The sequence below is a fragment of the Embiotoca jacksoni genome, unplaced genomic scaffold, assembly GCF_022577435.1.
Source record: "Embiotoca jacksoni isolate LCO1_2020_lvr unplaced genomic scaffold, fEmbJac1.0.p SCAF_21, whole genome shotgun sequence".
Taxonomy (NCBI): domain Eukaryota; kingdom Metazoa; phylum Chordata; class Actinopteri; family Embiotocidae; genus Embiotoca; species Embiotoca jacksoni.
The window spans coordinates 9884013-9906233 of NW_027185352.1; the positions used below are offsets into that span (position 1 = coordinate 9884013).

The 22221-nt window shown below is 43.0% G+C and overlaps 1 protein-coding gene across 7 annotated transcripts in view; it reads right to left on the bottom strand.

Moving 5' to 3' along the window:
- Window positions 1–5950: 5950 nt before the first annotated feature.
- The window catches only part of foxp2 (forkhead box P2), a 102249-nt gene continuing 85978 nt past the window's right edge, over window positions 5951–22221 (bottom strand). For 4 of the 7 annotated variants that reach the window (XM_069156841.1, XM_069156847.1, XM_069156842.1 and 1 more), the window contains 9 exons: window positions 21979–22062; window positions 17733–17943; window positions 16548–16651; window positions 16242–16343; window positions 13461–13582; window positions 13156–13225; window positions 11931–12232; window positions 7069–7095; window positions 5951–6959 (listed from right to left, as the gene is read on the bottom strand). In XM_069156841.1, the coding sequence (XP_069012942.1) occupies window positions 6815–6959; window positions 7069–7095; window positions 11931–12232; window positions 13156–13225; window positions 13461–13582; window positions 16242–16343; window positions 16548–16651; window positions 17733–17943; window positions 21979–22062 (1167 nt within the window). In that variant the 3' untranslated portion in view covers window positions 5951–6814. The remainder of the gene's footprint in view (window positions 6960–7068; window positions 7096–11930; window positions 12233–13155; window positions 13226–13460; window positions 13583–16241; window positions 16344–16547; window positions 16652–17732; window positions 17944–21978; window positions 22063–22221) is intronic. The other 3 variants (XM_069156844.1, XM_069156846.1, XM_069156845.1) reach the window with 3 other exon arrangements.

Consider the following 22221-nt stretch of genomic DNA (forward strand, 5'->3'; position numbering starts at 1 on the left):
GTCGGTGTTGGAGATGAAATGAATGATGCCAGGAAGCGCCGTCTAATTCAGAAGTGCAGGATGTAAGCTACATTACCACTGTACCGAGATACACGGAGATCTATTCCATGTCGGAGAAGTTCAAGGAGTAGCTTTCTCAAAATATGCTCATCCACATTCCCCCTGCGAGTTGGACATTAAGACTGACAGCACCATGCGCTGTAAAAAAAAAAAAAATGAAGCTACAACCGGCAGCCTGTTAGCTCACTTTAACATAAAGCCCGGAAACAGGGTCAAACTGCTGGCCTGGCATCTGTCTAACGGTAGCAAAAGCTAACAAGAACTTCTAAAGACCGCAGGATACGGTATCTGATAATATCTAATCTGTATCGTCAAAAAAAAAACAAAAAAACTGAAGGGACAATAAAAAGTTGTGGTCACCGGATGTAGAATGTTAATGTAAACTCGCCATTGGATGACTGTTTCAGTTGGCGTAGCGAGCGGGGCTGGCTGGAGTGGTGAGCAACTGGGGTGAGGCAGGCGGTCAGCAAGTTGGATTCCTTAACACAAGGGGGAAAAAAAACACGAGGTACAGAACACAAGGCGCAGAACTTAAGGTAAGCTCTGAACGGCCAAGAACAAGACGATCTGGCTGTGATTGGCCGGAGGGCCGGGGTATTTAATCAGGAGAGGCTGACGAGGTGACTGACTGCGGGCGTGTCGGGGGAGGTGATCAGGAACAGGTGAGGCGGAGCCGGGGAGTCGAGAGAGGAGGGCTCGGGCCGCAGGAAGTGTACATAAACGAAGGGAGACAGAAACACGAGGAAAACAGGGAAGAGACAACATGAGGGAACTTAAGGGAGCCATCGTCTCGTGGTTATTGTAACCGTGTTTTTTTTTTTTTTGTAGCGATCAAATTTAGACAATCTGGGGAGGAGCAAGGGGTTTAAGAACCCGAGGACACTATGCCCGCCCACATATACCAGAAACCTGATTGCTCCCCAGGCATGTCAATCAAACCAGACACCCCCCTCCTGCTCCAAACATTCCTCTCTTTAAGGCCTAATATCTCATTATTGACTAAATTATTTTCAGAAGGACCACCAGACCACCAGAAGGAGGGAATTCAGCAAATACTCCATCATGACTTGTGGAAAAAATGATTGACTTTTAATTTCTATTGACGGCAGAGGTGTCTTGGAGCCAGCCCCTGGTGGCCCTCAGTGGTATTACACTTTAAGACACTTCACATTTCACACTCAGGGACTACATCCATTTTTTTCCCCTCTGCTACCAATCTTTATACTAAGCTAAGCTGAGACTTCCATCTGTAGCTCTACATTCATTGTACAGACACTGGTTACCAGTCTTCCCATCCAGCTCTCAACAAGAACGTCAAGAAGGCCATTTCCTTAAATGTCTACCGATGCTTTTTAAATGAACTAACTCCTGCTTCAGAGCGCCCTCCAGTTCCCGGCATGTCATGTGGTATACTGCGCTGCCACCGTATATTAGAGGGACTTCCCAGCTCCCCCGTTCATGTGGAAAAGGCTTGCACCAGCAGCTATCCTTTCTTTTATTCATCGCACTGTAAATAACTCCACTTTATGAAAAGCAGCCAGTGTGACTCACGGATACCTCTCTAACCACAACCCATTATTATTTCATGGCCTTTGAAAGAAGGGTCTATGGCGGGCGCTCTCACACTTTAATGTCGAAGCTCCCTCTGATGTTGTGTCGTACACAGCGGCCCTTGTTGCACTCCGTATGCAACGCCTCACTTGAATTCACAAACACTTCCAAGTGCATAAATAGCACGGAAGACAAGTGCCTTGCGAGCTAGCTAATGCTGTGGAACGCCATTGCTGAGGAGATAACAGGAGCCTGCCATGGCTGATGCCTGAGACTGTCATCGGGGGGGTGGGGGGGAGACAAGTGTGTCTCTCTGCCTTTATGAAAAATGCTGTTGTTTTCTGACCTCTCATGGGACATCATATAGTAAGGAAAAAGAACATGCATCAGCGTTACGATTAAATGACCAGCGGATATGATTCAAAGGGTCCCACGATGTCCCTGAGCACCCTTTGGAACGTGTAGAAGGCTCTCGGCATACAGACGAGCTAATGGGCAACCTATTGGTCACGGTAGATTCAGTTTGAATCTCAATGAGGGTGTCAGTGTGTGGCTGCTCCATGACCGACAAGGTGTGGTAGGCCTGCTGGAGTTGATTTAGCCACATTTCTCGTCATACCGCTTTACCAGTCAACATCCATCAATCGAAAGGCTAAAAAAAAAAAAAAAAAAGCCTGCGTTTTCTTCCCTTGCTTTTGAAGTGTCAAGAGGAAACTGCTGTCTTAAAGACGGATGAAAAAAAAAAAAAAAAAACGCCCGAAAAACATCTGATGAAATCTCACATCTCTGTTTTCTCCATGTGACGCAGACCCTCGATGGTAATGAGACGTATATTTGATTTTTTTTTTTTTTTTTTTTTACATGAGCATGACAACAGACTTAATAACGTGGCTCGTGCCAAACCCACTTTTGCAGCTCGTGGCCCAGAAATGAAGCCGAGCCGGGCGAGTTGCTTCTTACAAAAGCCTTTCAAAGGTGTACAGCAGTGCTTCCGTGTAGACTGGGACACGCTTGTGCTACATGAAAGCGGTGGGCTTGAATCATACAAAGGCTAAAACCCATTACAGGTCCAGAGGGGTGGGCAATACAGTGCCTTGTCCCGCTCCTCTAAACAAGACTCTGGGTGCTGGAAGCTGGGGGGAAAAAAAAAGCCTTGTAACATATACATTAAATTTTAATTGTTTTTATCCAAGCCTTTCCTTCACATCTCTGAAGTAGCAGCTCCTGAAACGTTAAAAGTGTAATGCCAGCTAGATTTTCATGGCTGTGCCTTTGTAGAATAAAAGATATATGCGTAACAGTGGAGGGGAAAATAATGTACTCTCTGAAGCTGGAGGTAGACAGTTGCTTTTCAAATTCCAAGTTTTGGTCCTTTATTTTATTCAGCAGTGAAATGCCATGAATACAGAAAATAATGTCTGTTACAATTCTCAACCATGACCTTCTAATGTCAGAGAACCTTTAACGTATGGACACAGTACACAGTAATGAAAAGTATCAAAAAAAGTAGTTGAATCTCGATCGAAAGGAAATAAAACGAAACGAAAAAAAGTTTTCACCAATTACATAAACATATGTTTGCTACAGTCCCAATTTACTGTATACATAGGGGGATCATATTCTCAATTATTAGAGAAGGATAGCAGTAGAAAGGATACATGACTCAACTGCCAGACATAATGCTTCATAAAGTATGCACAGAGGTACAAGCAATAAATACACACATTAGGTTAAGCCTTACAGCTACGCAAAGCAGATGCAGAAAAAGCAGGTTTGCTATTCTTAGCGAGCAATGAGAGAGAAACAGTAAAAATTCAGGTAAGTCAGAAAAGAAACACTGAGATTTTTTTTCCTCTTAGAAAAAAGTCTGGTAAATTTATGGGTCCACCAACATTTTTTTTTTTTTTTTACATAAGTATGCACAGTTATCAAAATACAGACAAAATCAACCCAGAAAATCCAGACAATCCTAAAATCTAGTGGAGGAGCAGATCGCAGTTCTGGAGGTCTTTCTGGTATTATGTGCAAGCAACTATTTTAGACATTTTTTTTTTTTACTTAATTTATACAAAACCCATGCAAATCTACAGGTAATATGCATTCTGTGGCTGACAGGTTTTTATCCCTCCCAAAACAGTATATCTGAGGTAATGCACTCCTATGCATTGTACGTACATTTAGGCCATCATCCCGATGATTTTTATTATATTCTTTTTATTAGTTCTTGTTTCCAGTCCACCAAATGATTTTTAGACATGCATTTTTAAAACACAATATTCCCTTACAGGTAATCTATACATTATCATTCTACAAATGTTTGAGGACAACCTATTACAATGCAAATCTTCCGTATCTTGACGCAGGGAATGTAAACGTTGGTTTGAGCCACGTCCTATGAGACAAGCGTAGTAAAGTGTAACGGCTCTTGTGGCATTCTCATAACTCGTGCAATCTGTCATAATTGTTCTGAATTTGTTGTGCAGAGGTAGAAGCTTTTAGAAAGCCTTTTTGGGAAAGTGGGAGAACCCTTTTTTTTTTTTTTTTTTTTTTTTTGAAAGACGCAGCGTCCTTTTTATTTGGTGTGATAAGATTATTAAGAACGTCATCTTCAAGTCGTTTTGCTGACTCCAGCTAAGTATTGAAGGGATAAGTTTGTACCTGGGCCCAGTACCCTCTTGACGTGGAACTGGCACGTGTGTTGTGTTGTGTGTGTGTGTGTTGTGTGTGTGTGTGTGTGTGTGTGTGTGTGTACTTTACAATGCTGTGTGTTTTGTACAGTACTGCCCGTGTCTGTGTGTTGGAGCTCTTACAGCCAGTTCCTTGGAGTGGCACAACACTCGAAAACAACATATGCACAGTGTGTTTCCATTTTGGTCAAAAACAGGCAGACTCGTTGCTCGTAGCAGCACGATACAAAGTCACGTCGGTTTCTTTGACAGCGTACATTTCTCTGCAGCTGGAGATTTAACCAAAACAAGAACGTTGGCAGACCAAAAAGCCTGGAGTGTGTGTGTGTGTGTGTGTGTGTGTGTGTGTGTGTGTGTGCGCGCGTGCGTGCGTGTTTGTCTGGCTGTATGTTCACGTACGTGTTTGCTAGTCTCTGACAGGGTGTGTAGGATGTCTTTATCCCATACAAGAGGAGGCAGAATTTTGTGTAACTTTGGTTTACTGAAAACAGAAATGACCATTAAAGCAACAACACTTTTCTAGATGACATTGGCTGCGAGGAAAATGATGGGACGTAGTTTCCACGATAACTACTTCTCTTTAGTCACTAAAAATACCAAGTGTGATATAAAAAGCTGGCAACCTACGCAGATCCCAGCAGTGTTCGCTGTATCTGTGTAGTTGAGAAGCTGTGACCCCACACAATGAGTATTTGATGAAGTTTAAAGCAAATCTCACCTAGAAAAGGTTACCTTTCACCTTAGATATCCTCTTCTGCAATGGCTATTACTATTTGCTTTTACATGGTAACCAAGCCACATCATTTCATATTAACTTGAAATTATGACTTATTTGGCTTCACTAGATATTTTTCATGTTTGGTTAGCGATGTTTTCAGTTTCGGCTTCGACGCGGCTCAGAACAAAACCGCCACGGAAATAAGACGTGACATTATTTTTGACAGTCCCACTTAGAACAATACATATTCACCAGGTTAGGAAAACAAAACAAAAAAAGACCAAATAAAAAAAAACTATGATGTGTAATGCGTAACAAAAAGTAAAAAAAACCAAACAATTTAATTAAAATAAACTTCACAACAATACAATGTTTCTGCACTTCCATTGAATACACAAATGTTTTGTTTTGGTCATGATCCACTTTTACAGTTAGCTGCTCTCTACCAGTTAAGCCACCAGCACAAAATGCCTGCAGTTCGAATAACACATCACCTTCTTACCTACAGTACGTCTGGCAGAAAAAAATCTTCAAAGTGGACGTTTTTATGAGTGATCAAATTACACATCAAAATCAGCGTTTATTTCCGCTCTGTCTTTCCCATGATCATCTTTGTATAGGGCTAAATGAAACAATCCCAGAGGTTATTCCAAGGTAGTTTGTGGAACAAAAGCTTCTCTTTGTACTAGTTTAAAGTCACAGAAGGCGGACCAAGAGGAGTTTGGTGGCTTCTGTCTATAAGCTATTGGCCATTGCTAGTGTTGGCTTTGGTTTCTAGCTGTTGCCTGTGACTGTTTGCAGGTAGACAAAGCTATAGAACGAGGAGGTAAGGAGAACAGCGAGAAGAAAATGATGCAGAAATGCATTTGTTTTGTAAATGGCGCTTTAAACAAACTATCACGGTTTTTTTTTTTCCCCCCAACTTAATTTCCAGTTTTTTTTTTTAGTTTTTTTTTTTTTACTTTTAAATCACAAACAGATAACAGACTGGAAGCCAACTTTTTTTTTTTTTTCTTTTTGTTTTTTTCTCGTTTTTTTTCCTGTGTTTTTTCTGGACAACTGCAACAACAGTCTTGGTGCTGCAGTTCCGTTACCGGTGTGATTCGGGGAATGGCATTTACAGTTGGTGGTGTCTGAAATTATACTTGGAAATTAACAATGGTTAGAAAAAAAAAAAGCTGAAAATAATATACTGGTTTTCATAATAGTAGCAACATACAGGCAGTGACACAAATTTCTGAGACTACTCCTGTGCAAATGATAACAGAGCAACAACTTGAATTGAACCAGCAATTGTCTCTAGACATTAACAACTACTGTGGGTTGGATTATTCACAAACATAAAATGTCTTCCTTTTTGGCAGTATATGAGGCCGCTAGCTTTCAATGGAACATGATTTGCTCATTTGTGTCATGTTTTTCCCCGTCCATGAGTCCATCATCCTTGTACTGTATGTGGCCACGCCATCCCTAATGAAACAGGTCTTTAAGAGTTGTGTGTGTGTTTTTTTTTTTAGTTTTTTTTTTTTTTAAAGCAGGCATCACATGCCTGTCATGTTTGGGGGGGGGGAGGGGAGGGGAGAGGGGAAATCCCAAAGGGCTGCAACAAAGAGTTCCTTTGGACTGGTCTCTATCCAGATACATGCTCAATAAATAGTCCCAGTGGTGAGAGAGACAAAGAGAGAGTCAGCTGTGGTTTGCTCGGACTGTGGAGTGGTTTCTAGTCTTGCAGGAGGTCTGTGTGAAAGAAACAGTGCGGCTGGGTGAAGGGATAGGTCGACCAAAAACTGTGTCCTAGTCACTCCAGGTCTTCTGATAAGTTCCCTTCCTCCAGCTCCCGGTCCTCCTCCAGCTCTGGACTGTGATTGGCTGTCGTCACGAGTGACATCGGACAGTCGTCGTCGTCCATATTAAGTGGCTCCTCCTTGACGTGAACGGGTGGCCTGTGACAAAATCACATTGCCAATAAAGGTTAAGTTCCTGTGTGTTTAATGACAAATTCCTGCAGCAAATAGCACTTGTTAAATATGTCATGTGTAACATTTAAAGTACCTGAAAAAGCTCCTGAGGGCACAAAGACTAAAGGAAAATGAAGAAATCAAAATTATTTTTTGGAATAAAATGATATGTAAAATACATTTTGGGTCATCAATTCTCTTTGCTACAATGCAATGTGTTGTTCAGCTCCCAGATAAAATATTCCGCTGTATCAGAAATCAGGCATTACATGCATTATCTAGTGAAAAGTAACAACCATGTTGTTTGCAAGACGCTAATTCGACATGATGCCTCACGTCTACTGTAAGTAAGCGCATGAAAATTGCATGAAAAACATGGCCCCTGTAAGGCCGATAAGCTGTGATGTTCCAGACATGTTTGGCATTTAAAAGTTTACTGATGACACCAGGTTGAAATACATGAAAAAGGAAAAAGGAAAAAAAAAAAAAAAAAAAAAAAAAAACAGGCCACATGATAAATAATGGAGAATTTCTCATCCCTGAGCCCCCTGGAGCAAAGGCAGAGGAGAGGCTTTTTTATCTAGTTAATAGAAAGCGCAGCCACTCGTTAATATGCAGGGGCTGTGCATGTCGCTCCTCAAGAGGAAAAACCGGCAGCTAGGTTCTGCCATTAATCAACTTCAGCCCCGGCAGTTCGCTCGGACACCATGATACATGTTTTTAACTCTAAATGGATGAATATCTTTAGCCACTGTCAATAAGCGTCGGGCGGGAAGCGGCGGCGGTGCAGCTCACAGGACGCCTTTCCCTTCAGAACAACAGAGGAGTGGGCAGAGAGAGAGAGAAAAAAAAAAAAAACAGAAGTGTTGGGCGACTAACAAGAATAATAATGCTGTCACACACAAACAAGGCATAACATGATCTGGGGCCCTGGTCGGGGAGAAGGGTTTGTGCCACGATGATAAATCTGACAAAACCTAATTATTTCTGACACATCGGATGCATCAGAAAATCCCCGTAGACTCTGAAAGAGGAGAATAGGGGGTGGGGGTGGGGGGAGTTAGGAGGTATGGGGGGGACTTATCAAGTGGTAGTGCGTTAGGACGCGTCTCTCCTGGGCTGCCTTCATCAGTGGAAGAGGAGGAGGAGGGAGGGAGGGAGGGAGGGAGGGGGAGAGCGGTGTGTGTGTGTGTGTGTGTGTGGGGGGGGGGGTTGAATTTGAAAAGAATTTGAAAAGGTACAGATGACTCTAATATTCAGAGCCAAAATACTGTAAATTAATATTCTGATGTGGTGGGATGAGAAGAGGAGGCTGATCTTAGCAGGATGCGTGCGGAGCGATGAATATTTCTGTTTCTGCTGATCAGAGTTATGGAGGCGGTGAGAAGCGGAAAAAAAAAAAAAAAAAAAAAAAAAGAAACACCTGCCAGAGGTTAGAGAAACAGAAAACACCGACTCTGCTCCGTCTGACCTGGAGATGCACAGTCTGCGCAAGACTATTTTTTTTTACAAGATAAATACACGATATTGTGTTGCTGCTTCGTGCTGTCCAGGAGAACTAGTGCTGAAACGATTTGTTTGATTTCATTTGCCTGGCTCATCAACAGAAAGTATCTCAACAACAGCTGTGATAAGTACATTTATTCGCTGACCTCAATAAAATGACCCATAATGCACCATGAAAGTCATCGTTTAACATTTGTAAAATGATATCTTGGCAACTTTCTTATGGCTAAAAATTGAAATCACGCCCGGAATGTCTGACAATCAACCCTTAGTGTAACACTTTACTTCATAAGCATTTATAAGCAGCGCACAGATGTTTAAGTAATGTTTTTTTTTTTTTATTAAACTATAATATGGTTATATGCAGCTATAAGGACATTTTAGCTGATTATTAATGCACAGTTTGTATAAGTTCTCCCAAGACATATTCTACATTGTTATTGTTATACTGAACTCTCATTGATTATCTATTTTTGTACTCGCCTCCACTTATTAGTGCCCATAGAAGAAGTTATAGTTGTTCACAAATATGTTAATAAACACTAAGCTTCACAGTGTGCTCTAAACATTTATTAATGTTTATTTACTGCTTATGAATGCTAAATAGAGGGGAATGTAGTCAACTATTGCCAGGTACATATTTTGTTACGTCTGAAACAACTAGGGCACTAGTCCGATTGCACAACAACAATAAACAATAATGAATCTTGTTTTCTTAAAAAGATCCTGATCATCTTTTAGTCACCATTATTTACACATAAAAAAAAAAAAAAAAAAAAAGCCGCAGTGATCACCTGAACGTGAAGCCGCCGGTTCTCATGTGCTTCTAATGTGCAGCTCATTAGATGTTTGTGTGGCTCAGAAGGAAAAAAAAAAAAAATAAAAATGCAGCAGCGAGCGTTCACAGGCTGGAGCTTTCTGACACTTTATTAAAATATATGTGGATGAGCCATTTAGCGCTTAATGGCTAGCTGCCATTATTGAGTCACTCAGGAGTAAACGCTGGACTTTGCGACGTAATAAATACGCGGCGCTCCGCCGTGTGTGTGTGTGTGTGTGTGTGTGTGTGTGTGTGTGTGTGTGTGTGTGTGTGCGCGCGTCTTCACGAGATGCCTGCTCTCTCACATCAATTGGAGATTAGCACCAGCAATCATGCGGAGGTATGTCGGGGATGCAAATAAGGTCATTAGTCCAGGGGCCTAATCGCAGGTTGGGGAGGGGGAGGGGGGTGGGGGGGGACAGGAGAAGTAGTGTAATGAGGAAGAGGAGGGGGGGGGGGGGGTTGGCGAAGGCCGAGGTGAGGAGGAGGATGAGGCGGCGGTGGGGCGAGGAGGGTGTGTGTGTGTGTGGGGGGGGGGGGGGCAATCAAAGACATTCCTAACATCTAACTATGATTCATTAACTAACACCAAAGAGGGGCGTTCACCAAACGATCATGTGTCGGTGCAAGACACAGCTCATGAAGTAGTAGAGTAGTAGAGCGACGGTGTTTTTAAAAAAAAAAAATTTAATCTGAGAACGAAACCTCGTTGCTCAAGTTGGAAACCCTCTTTCTTCCTGGTATTACTGCTACTACTTTGCCTCGGGGTGTACTCGGGTGTGTTGCGGACACACAAAACCCAGCGTGGCCCAGGGCAGCCCGGTTTGTGGTTAAGCAGATGTCATTAACCTCTCAACATTTAGGGGAAAGAGAGTTTCTGTCTAACTGTTGGATGGACTGCAGGGTCCCCCTCCTGAGAAAGGCCTTCAAGGTGATGTGCTATTTAGCTTAGTGCTACGAGCCACTCTATTATTTAAACACATCCTGGAAAAGCCGGTCATGAAAAACACATTTCTTCCATTTTGAGGTTGTCGTGGCGGCGTGGAGGGAGGGAGGGAGGGAGGGAGGGATGGATGAATGCATCTCATCCTCTGTAGCCACTCATGTCAGTGTCAGGCCAGCGTGGGCAGACAGGAGAGAAAGCAAGAAAAGAAGAAAAAAAAAAAGAAGAAAGAAAGAAAGAAAAGTCAATGCTGTCCCGTTACTAAAAATTAAATGAGCTGAGGGAGTGGTAACACAGGGATTCGGTCTGGAGCTGTGAAGATTTGCTCCACTTAACACCGTATTTGAGAGAAGAGGTAAACACGTCCAAATACATTAACGTATAGACCCCCCCCCGCCCCCCCAGTAGGACTAACCAAACACCCCCCCTTTTCTCCCAGATACGCTCAGCCACATGGAGCCGGAGTGCATCCATTATCCATTACAGAAGCGGTCAGCTGATGTCGACCGACTTTTGCAACATGAGCTTTGATGGACAGTGGATAGGAACCATTAAAGTGTAATTTCAGCGTGTTTGTGTCTGAATGTGTGCCCTGTGTGTGTGTGTGTGTGTGTGTGTGTGTGTGTGTGTGTGTGTGTGTGTGTGTGTGTGTGTGTGTGTGTGTTTCCCTACATGCTGCCTTCACCACAGTGGTGTCACACGCAGACCCGTGTGACACCACTGGCTCAGACATTCCTGAAACTCACGAGATACATTTTTCAAAAACTCTCTCTCTTTCTCAGCTACATTAAAACAGAAATGGGGAAGGGAGAGATTTTTTTTTGAAAGTAATTAATGCAACACTTGCTAAATATTAATAGGAACAGTCTTGCATAAAATATAGCAGCTAAACCCCCATAATGCAGACAGTGGTGTAATTAAAGACGAATGTGTAATAGAGCCTATTTATAGACGAGAACTAACGGTTACCCAAAACGTCAGGCTCACCTCAGGTACTAGTACAGACGTTGAAATTACCACAGGAAGGCAGAAGTCTGCTTATGGTACGATTACGTGCTGGAAATTGAGCCTCGCCCTCGGGGTCGTGGCAAACTAGAAAAACTACTGATACTGTGGGTTAAATGTCAGACGATGAACTAACGAAGGGCATAAAGACAGCAGGTGAATTCAGTGTAGGAGTAAAGGTGGGGTGGAGGAGGGTTAACATGCGCAAGCATTCTCAGATTGTGTACTTAAAAATGTTTGAGGTGTAAATTCGTGTTTTCTCTTTGACATTTTTAGGCGTTAACCAGGGATTGATCTATCCTGTACTACACTTCAGCGAATACATGAATGGATGAATGAGTGAACCACACCGGGGCTGTTCTGGGTAAAGAGCCTAGAAGGTTTAGATAAAGGACAGCCTCTCTGACCGCTGGCAGCTGTTGTTGTTGTTGTTTGCGATTTTGTAAATGGAGCAGACAGGTTGAAAACAATTTCTTCAGCCACATTTTACTGACGCACGTTTCCAAAAGTTGTTCACCTTCATCGCAAAGTGTTTTGTGTAACCGAAGAACTAACAGCAAAAAATAAAATAAAAATATATATATATATATTTTAAAAACAATAACGGAACATAACGAGACCTAATTATCAAGCCATACAGCTTATAGCTGCAGGAATATCTCTTCTGTCTGCAGGTACTCACATGTGTACAGGAGGGGAGTATCCGGGGCTGCTGTGTCCGTTGGTGTCCAGGTGGTCGAGCGAGCCGTTGAGCTCCTCGTGGGCGGACTGCAACAGGGTGGGGGGGCTGCCGCTCAGCGTGATTGGGGGGCTGCCGCCCAGCAAGCCGGGCGGACTCCCGCCCAACAGCCCGTGCGGACTCCCGCCGGTCAGCCCGGACGGGTCTCCGCCGAGGAGGCCGTGGCAGCTGCCTCCCATGGGGCCCGTGGAACTCATGAGCCCGGGGGTCCCCAGCAAGGGCAGCGAGGTCTCTGCCAGGGCGGCCTGCAGGAGAAGGAGCAGGAATTAGGAGCTTGAGTCGGGGGTGGGTGGGTGACAGGTAACAGTCAAGGTAGAGAGTGAGGAAAATGGGACAATTAAAGGACAATGATGATTGCTCACCACCGGCTGGCCTAAGAGGCATAATTACGTGAAGAGGTAGCAAAACATTCAGGAGTGCAAAGGACAGAAAGGTAAGTTGTTGAAAGGTTTGGAGGTAGAGTTAAGAGTGAAAAGTGAACACTATGATTGAACAGTAATTATTAACATACATTGTCTTATTTCCATTCTGTTGCGAGCTACTTTCCCCTGTGTGACCCCTTTGCTGACAACCACCTCCCCTGACTGCCATTCCTCTGCCCTTGTGGTGTGGCTATTAAAAAAAAAAAAAAAAAAAAAAAAAAGTCCCCCTGAAAACTTCACCTCACAATAATAAAAACTCCTGACACTTTCGCCTGCTGCGCATTAAAGTTATATAAAGTGATTAAATTTTTAAAGTTTTTGCCATGAGCACCTCGCCGGCGTACACTATGAAGCCAAATCACTTATGACAGCTTAGATAAATATTAATGCAGATGCCCTTGCATTTGCACATGCCGCTATCAATCTAGGGGCGGCCGCCAACAGCTGAAGGAAAGAGGGAGAAAGAACGGAAAGAAAGAGTGAGAGCTGCTCCTTGATTCAACCACAGGGTGGCCTTCTGAGTCTGAACGGGAAGGAGGGAGGAGAGGAGACAGAAAAACACAAGCAGAGGAGAACTTGCTCCCTCTTATGCAAAGTGCAAGTGCTAAAATGGAGTTCTATTGTGCACGGTAACCACACTCATTCAGCCACTCAATTGATCAGTGGCTCAGGCAATGGTCCTGTCTGTCAGTCAAATTAACTGGCAGCCAGTGAGTCGGGGCTTCTCTGAGGATTTTGGTTCCTACCTGTAAGCTGGCATTTAGTGCAGTTCCATAACCAAGACTGGAGGGCAGGTTCTTGACAAGTGATGGGCTTCTAGATACAATGTAAACAAAATAAACCAAACAACAAAAAAAGGGATTTAGTTCCACATTTCATCCTGCAATGAACAATATAATGTTGAATTTAATGTTAACAATGGAGAATATATCGGGAATATATTAACATATCAAAAATGGCAGGGGGCAGACAGAGGGTGCTGATATTCTCAGATCCTGTAGATGTCAATGACTCGCACGTCTCGATCTAAGAGGCGGCGTAAAGCTCCTACCCTGTGATCTTCTGCGACCTGCGTTTCTGGTACTCCACCTCATCAACCGTCCACACCGCCCCCTTCACGTTCTCCACGCGCACAAAGCACTTGTGCAGACTGAGGTTGTGGCGAACGGCATTCTGCGGAGAGACGCCACACACAGGTCAGAGGGAAGAGGTAAAACGAACCATATTCGTTCATTATCCATCAAAAAAAAAAAAAAAGAGGGCTTGGAAATAGATTTTTTTTTTCTTGGGTTTTGAGGAAATTCTTAACATTCACGCACCATTGATTTAATTAGTAAAAATTGAGTGAGAGCGAATGCTCTTACAAGTCCTGCACACAGTACATATCAATCAGAGTAAGTAGGCTAAAAGGAGGTAATCAGCATAGCGAATGGCTTATGGTGGTGACAGAAGTGGTAATGCCGGCCTTGATAATGGTGATGTCAGTAACCCTTCCTGTTCCAGAAAAGCATTGCTCTTAATGGACACATCGCTTTAAAGATGACAGTAGTGCAAGAAAAAAAAAGAAAAAAAAAAAGACAGTCATCAGGAGGCCCCTGTGTCTGTGTGTGTGTGTGTGTGTGTGTGTGTGTGTGTCGGAGAGAGCGCGTGTTCGTGCGAGAGGTAGTAGAATTAAGCTGAACTGTATCTGACATCTATATGTCCAAATATTCTCCATGTGGTGACACACATCGAGCGTTGGATACGAGCATACGCGACACAATCATCTATTCAATTCATTCTCAAAGCTGTCTTTCGGTTATCACACCATCTGGTTTTCTTAAAATAAACCACATAGGTGTTTTCATTAATTGCAAAATAAGAAAAAAGCCTATAGAAAAGAAGCCCTCCTATATTAGTTTGACCATATGACCATAATTAAAACATGCATCAGACTCTACAAATAATAACCTTGGCTTTAATATCCCTGCCTGTCATATTTATCATCTCTCCCTGAGCTTGGTGTGTACTGCTCCTTCTCCAAGAAAAAGGGATTCAGAAAAGAAGAAGAAGAAGAAGAAGAAAAAAAAAAACTCATAAGCAGATCTCGCATCTGACCTGAAAATCCCAGGATTTGATTGATCTTAATGCCCATGGCTCTGAATATGATAATTTTAATATTAATGAGCAAATGAGCAGTTTTATTATGCATGCTATATAGTTAGAACTAATAAGCTTCTGGGTGAGAGAAAAGAGAGAGAAAGGAAAAGTGGGGTTGGGGTGGATGGGTGGTGTGTGTGTGTGTGTGTGTGTGTGTGTGTGTGTGGTGGTGGGGGGGGGGCAGATCCCTCTTTTGAGCTGATGAGACCAAGCTGAGATATTAAACTACCTTTCATTTATTTTCTTCTGCTTTTTTTTTTTTTTTTTTTTAAACAAATTCTCTGTGTTAATCAAACGACAAGCCCGTCGCCGATCATCTCACTAATGCTTACAAAGGGAATTGTGGAGCTGGAGATGTAAATAGATCACCTTGGTTATTGTGCCGAGTGGGAGATATTTCTAAAAGTCATTGTGACATCATCGTATCACGGGAACATTTTTTTTTTTAGCAAGAAAGGGAATTGAAAAGATTACGTGTGGAAGTGGTTGTGTTGTTTTGTGCCGCAAACAGCAACAAAACCGCTCAGAACATATCTTGTCATAACAATTATTACACAGCAAAAACACTGCGCCTAACAAACCTAACCTAACCTAACCTAACAAACTGGAAAAGGGCACCGATCTTTAAGCGTGCCCTCCTGAATTGGTGATCACACACCCATGTGCTCATTTGCATCCCAAATCCAAATTAATTCACTTTGCTAAATCTAGTGGCGCGGCATGTCTTGCATGCTGATGAGCGGCTGGTTTGAGTTTTCCCTCCAGTCCTCTGTGCAGCCTCAAAGGCTAAAGGCAGCTAACAAATGACACGCAGGGGCCATGGGATGAAAACAGCGAAGACTCTGAGGCTCGGCGGGGGTTTTCTTTATCAGCAGGCAGACACACTTGTGGTTAAAACATGTGCTGCGGGAGAGACATTTTTTACCATCTTTGTGTGGGCAGACAGGACAATAAAGTTGTAGGGACAGACATACAAATGGGCCCTTTTGTGTGGGTAAATAAAGAGCGCTCCCTCCGTGACAGGCCAATTCTCACTTTCTCCCTGCTTTAGTTCCAACACAAATACACCCTCGACCACTCTCCCAGTCACACTTTACGTGTTCGTGTGCGTAACACGCGGGTTCCTGTGGCATATTTGGCCGATACCACCCTTCACACAGCTGAGAACTGGTTAACAGGCAAACAGCCATCTTTCTTCCTAATTAACCAATGATACGCGAGGGAAGGTGGTTGCAGGAAGAGGAGGAGGACGAGGAGGAGGAGGAGGAGGAGGAGGGGTGTATCTCTTAACAAAAGGTCCTGATGATGGAGTGGCCGCTGTATAATTAGTGCGTCAGAGCTCTCTCCTCTTCACGCCAAGCCTCCGCTATTAATTGCACCAAATTAGAAAACGATATCTGAGGGGGAATAATTCTTTCAGCTGTCATTTCTAAACAGGAAAAAAAAAAAAAAAAAAAAAAAACGGCAGAATGGTGGAAAAATAAATATGAGGAAAGAATGGGATCTATTCAAGGGAAAGGTTAGAGGGAAAGGGGAGAGGAGTGCTAATCACTCTGTGCTGAGTAAATATATGCTTTCTTAAGGTTTTGTGTTTGACTTCAGCGAGAGGAAGGAGTCGTCTTTGCTGCGAGAGGAGAGAAAGTGCGCGGCGGGGGCGGAGGTGGAGGTGGAGGTGGAGGCTCGTCGAGCTCACCTTCCAAGTCGCGGCGTTGCGTCTGAAGTAGGCGAATGTGCGCGTGAACCAGCTGTAGATTTCATTAAGCGTTAACTGCATGTCGGCAGAGTCCATGATAGCCTGAAATGAGATGACATCAAATAATGGTTTACTAACGAGGCCAGGTAACTGACACGCACACGCACACACACACACACACACACAAACAGATCGACAGCGAGGACAGAGAGAGAGAGAGAGAGAGAGAGCGAGAGAGAGCTGCCATGATTCATGCAGCAATTAATTTTAATCTAATCAGGCAAAGTTAATTTATTTCCCACTCACCTGTCTTATGAGGGTTGCATAAGTAAATGGCGGTCTGACATCTGCGTTCTTATAAAACTCGTAGTTTGGGGCAATCTCTGGAAAAATAAATACTGTGTCACCACCTGAAATAATTGGTAAATTTTATTCCTTTAGGTATTGAATTTACTCAAGGTTTCATCAAATTAAAAAGGGGGGCGGGGGCGGAGGGGGAGGGTGAAGAGAGGGCGGGGGTTGAGGGGGGGGTGGGGTGGAGAGACATAGGGTGGTGGGAGGCAGAAAGGGGGGAGGGGGGGGCACATCAAATCAGCACTTTCCATGTCTAACAAAATGCATTTTTAATTAATCTCTCTCGCGAGAGATCTTAAACACTAATACATCCATAAAATGAGGTCCGTGTAGTTAGTTAGGCTCAAGTTGAATAATTTATGTTTCTTCACACTAAACACGGAGAGTAAATATAAACATCAAAGACGGACCGTTTAAAATGCAAAGCTTAATACATGGAATGTCTTCATATAATAAATATTGTATTTTTTCACCATTATTTGAACTTAATTAACATTCATGTAATATTTATGCACAGAGGAAGTTCTTGTCTATTTACATATAGAGTGATTAAACACAGACTTGTTTTTAGAAAACCAACCAGACATCTCACACGGCTAAGACCAACAAGCCGCCATGATTGTGTGTATGTGTTTATGTCAGAGTATGTGTGTGTGTGTGTGAACTGTGTGTGTGCACTTTCATGTCTGTGTGTGTGTGTGTGTGTGTGTGTGTGTGTGTGTGTGTGTGTGTGTGTTAAACTACTAGAATGCAATTATTGGTTGAGTACTATTAATAGTCCAGTGCTCAGGGTTGAGGTATCGCATGTAATTTGCTATTTCAACATTATTTTTTCATTAAATTTCAATAGAAATCCAGTTGAAATGATAAAAGTCTGGAATTTATTTTGAAGTCAAATCAGCAGCACAGTTCAGAATCAGAATAAGAGCTAAAATAACATTCAATACCCCGACCTTTTAAATGTGTGTGTAAGCAATTTAGGAGGTGAATCTTCCTCGAAATCCACAAAAATCAAACAGTCTACTGATGAACTGCATGATTTTGATATGTTTGGAAGTGAGTGATGTGCACTGACTGATAATATGTGCGCGTGTGTGTGTGTGTGTGTTATGTGCTGTGCTGAGTAGTTGGTCCTACCTGACGACAAAGGCATGGAGTATTTGTCTGAGTGGCGTCTGCGCATGGCTCCCATGCTGGGCACGTTTGCTCCTCCCAGTACTGATGGCACCTGGGGCATGGCGGCCATGGGCGTGATCGGTGCCGTGGGCGTGGTGGGTGTCTGAGGTAAGTTGGGGGGTGATGCTGAGGGCAAATTCTTGGACATGGTGACGCTGGACACCAAGTTGAGCTGCGGTGGAAGAAGACAGAGCAGCGATTTGTGAAGGGCGGGAAAGACACAGATACAAGTGGGATCGAGGGGAGGAGGAAGACATTATTTTGTGGTTTTTCTGACAGAGCAGAGTGTCTGCTCTCCTCCTCTCTAACACAGCTGTGTTTCCACTAACAAGGCTCGTGGAGAGGAGCCAGCCCATCTCCACTAATTACAACCACCAAATTGTATTATAAGAATTCTAATTAGAGCACGCTGTTCGAGATTATCCAACGATCAGCCTCCATGTTATCCCAGCCCCATCTCTCTTTATCTCTCTATTTATCACACCCGCCCTCCCTTCCCTCTCCATCTAACCCACTGCAACCACTCATAATCCTTATACACTGAAGAAATGAGCCTCGGAAAACTCCCGCTGTTGATGTGATTTTCCACAATCACAACTCCAATCATGACATATAATTCCGCTTTTTTGCTAAAGGGTGAAGCTAAGTTACTGTAGGTTATTATACTGACCCTATAGCTATAGATATCACCAGCAAAAGCCTCTGCAAACAAGCGAGAGTGTCTGTAGACAAAGTGCAGATCCGGGACACCGTACACAAGGTCAAACTGAAAATGGCCATTCATTTAAGACTGAAACTGGTCGTGTTGCTGTTCACCACAGCTACAACACAGGGCTGTGCAGGATTAGGATATGTTCTCTTAATGTCAAGTCTATTTCCGATTTTGTTCAAACAATTGTGCGATCGAGAAGAATTCACGGCTGGAGTGCTGGAAGCCACAACAAATACATATTTTAATAGAGTTATTACAAGTTAATATAACCCCATATTAAAGTAAACCTGTGTTTACCAGAACAATCCATGGTCCCCGTTGAATACCAAAGTCCAGCAGATCGATTTAACGCCTCATTCATGGGCAGGCTTTCAACAGACTCGGGCTGGATAATTTATGTGAGCTCATTCTCCACCAACAGCAAAATTACTGCTTTCAGAGAGCAGCCTCCTGCTCAGGACAGCCGGCCAGGCAAAGAAGTCTGTGGACTAACGCAAAATGAAGGAAGGGCTTTTGAGACTATAATCTAAATTACTTTGTGGATGGACACTTGATCACAGAACGTCAAATCAACAACACAAATGGACGTAACGGTTACTCCAGGAGAAATTACAATTACAGTTGATTTATTGCCCTTAATTGAGTGAGACTTCCAGTGCAAGAGGAAGTATAGTAAGTAGGAGTTACTGAGGTTGAAAAGACACTTAAGTTAAAGAAATCTGTACAGACAGTTGTGGCCACTCTTTGACTCTGTCTCCTCCACTCCTTCAACATTAGAGACGAGCACGTGTTTCTTACCTCTGGCTCGAATGCCAACTGTGCTCGCTAATCGTCCGGCTTTTTGCACCACTTTTGCATTCGCCACCCAAATCTCATGTGAGAGGCTCTAACCGACTGGAAAATTCCGAACTGACCTTTTAGTCTCTCCGCTAATTTAGGTGGAATGGTAATGACATCGTTACATATTCAAACCAAATTGCCTTAATTGTGAGTCTACAAGTGGAACGCGTCCGTTGCAAGAGTTTGAATTAAAACCGACTTGAAAGATGGAAGGGAATGAGGGGCCGAAGGCGCTGAGAGATGGAGGGACGGGGCTGAGGAGGAAGGTATCAGCGGTCATTCGTGGCATGTGTTGATAAATACGAGAAAATGTCAAGTTTGAGAGACTCCGGTGGATGCAGGGGGGTTTTCAGATGATAATTATATGCCCACTTGGCTGTAATGAGCTGCTGTGGTGATGGACTGGGACAAGGGCTGGTTGCCTATACAGGCCTCAGCAGAGTGCAGAGAATGAGGAGGAGAGTTAGGGGTTAGAGAAAGATTGTCCTTCGACATATAAATCTGTTTCAATAGATCTGATAGATCGGGCAGAGCTTATACTATTATTATCTACATAAAACACATAAATAAAGCCATGTACTAGGCAGGGTTTTTAGCATTAAGTATTAGCATTCATTAAATCTGTTGTTTTTTTTGGTTTCCTTTTGAAAGAAAGACACTGCTCAGACGCACACCTGGTCACTTAGAACATGAGTCCATTTTCCCCGTCAGTCACACCCTCATAAAAGTACGTAATGGAATGGGGTGCGTGAGGTCTTGACAGTGTGTGTACGTTCGTTCCCTGCATCCCGCAAACTAGATGCCGAGCTGCAAAACACTAACTGTGTTTTCGTTAAAAGCGCATGTTATAAACACTCGCGTTCTATAGGAAAGGCAGGAAAAACATCTCAAAATATGCAAACTAAATTCTAAATAAATGCCCTCACCCTGTATGTGCATATGGGCATGTATATTTATAATGTTAAAACATAATTTCCTCTCCTTTTTGCAGCCTCTTTAACCTACGAGACACAGCAACAAGCGAGGCGTGTTTGCACGGTGTGCAATCCCATTTTTGAACTGATTACAGTCAAACAGAAGGAGCGAGCACTTTGTCACCTCTCGCTCATCTGAATACACACTCAAGGTTGGCAGAAAGGGAGACCGAGAGAGAGAGAGAGAGAGAGAGAGAGAGAGAGAGAGAGAGAGAGAGAGAGAGAGAGAGAGAGGACTTATTATTCAGAACTTGCATCCTTTCTAACTTTGATTCCCATCCATCCCCGGCATAGCCAAAAGGTAGCATTTAATGAAGTGCGATTCAGGGAATAAATGGGGTCATATTGGAGACAGTGCACCGGTGTCTTGTGTTCATCTGGCATTGGTTGGTCATGGGCTCCACTAATGAAAAAATAGGGCTTATTTCCACCCCTGATAGGCTAACATGGACTACTCATTTTTATCAAATAGCTGGGCTGTTTCAATTTTGCATCTGTGAGTCTACCGGGTGTAAATTCATGCTGGCATTTGAAATCTCTCTTTTGTTATATCTATTCGCTTTCTGCATTGAAGATACACACACACACATCTATGTTATTTCTCTGCAACAAAATCTTCATCTCACCTCCCCTTAAAAAGCGGGGAAGCCTTAAAACTGAAGACTTAACTGTTCGTTTAGGAATTCTGTCTGAATTGCCCCCACCATCAAATGCAATTAGCTGCTCTTTCATGTGTGCTTTATGTAATGCAATACTTCATTAGCATCATTCATTCATATTCAGGCATGGATTATAGGCTGCAAATTCTTTATTGGACGAGATGGAACCAAGCTGCTGGAGTTTTGAAGATTAAAAAAAAAAAAAAACTACAGAGAGGGGAAGAGGAAGAGAGAGAGATTGAATAATAAAAAGGGAGTTTGATTCCTGATGGAATTATGGGATAATTATGCTATCTTGTGATTATCTACATTCTATGATGAGAGGTGATGAGGAAAATTATTCTATTGAAAATAGGCACTTACTAAGGAGCAGAAACACACTAACAATGTTTTGCTCTCAAATATTTCAAAATGTCTAAAATTGGGAGGAAATAATGTTTCCATAAAATGTATCATCTTAATATCAAATACGAATATGGTTTTGGGAGAAATGCATTTCTAATCGTTCAATCTCAAAGTAAAAGGCAAGAGAAGGAAAATCTGGAGTGACATCATTTGACCCCTTTCACAATGTTGGATTTATTTTCTTTTGTAAGCAATTTCAGCTCCACTGTGGGTATTTATGTCAACATCGCCCGTCTTCAGCACTCAGCTGTAATTTTGTTGTTAAAATGACACATCTTCTCCTCTCTCATTTCAGTTTTGAGTGCCGCTACGGCCACTGAGCCAAACAGTCATCAGCAGCCAACAGGTTGTTTTGGCTATTATATCTATCACAAAGAAATGACCCTGCGTTTTAGCCAAGGACTCCACCGCTCTGCCATCTAATACACTTCCAAACTCTATTGTCCTCTCACGGCCCACAATAACTGATAAGAAGCAGATGTAACTCTGTATTACAAATCCCATTCTCCCTTTCATCTTCTGTCAGTCACTCACACTACTAAACTGTTTCATTTTCTGTGTGGCAGCCTCATTCACAGCCGAGCCTGTTTACGGTAGCTGGAGCAATATGCACTCACTGGTTTGGGAGATGACTTGGGTTCTGAGGGTCGCATGTGCAAGTGGGCCATCATCGCCTGAAGACGCTCACGTTCTTTAGAAAGCTGTTAGGAGAGACGAAGAAGAAGAGAGCAGATTAGGGTCGATTAGAGGGATGGGGAGGAATACACAAAAGAATGAGAATAAACAATATGAGACAAGATGTGGGAGGTAGAGTGAGTAGAAAGGAGGGAATGAAGGAAGGAAGGAAGGAAGGAAGGAAG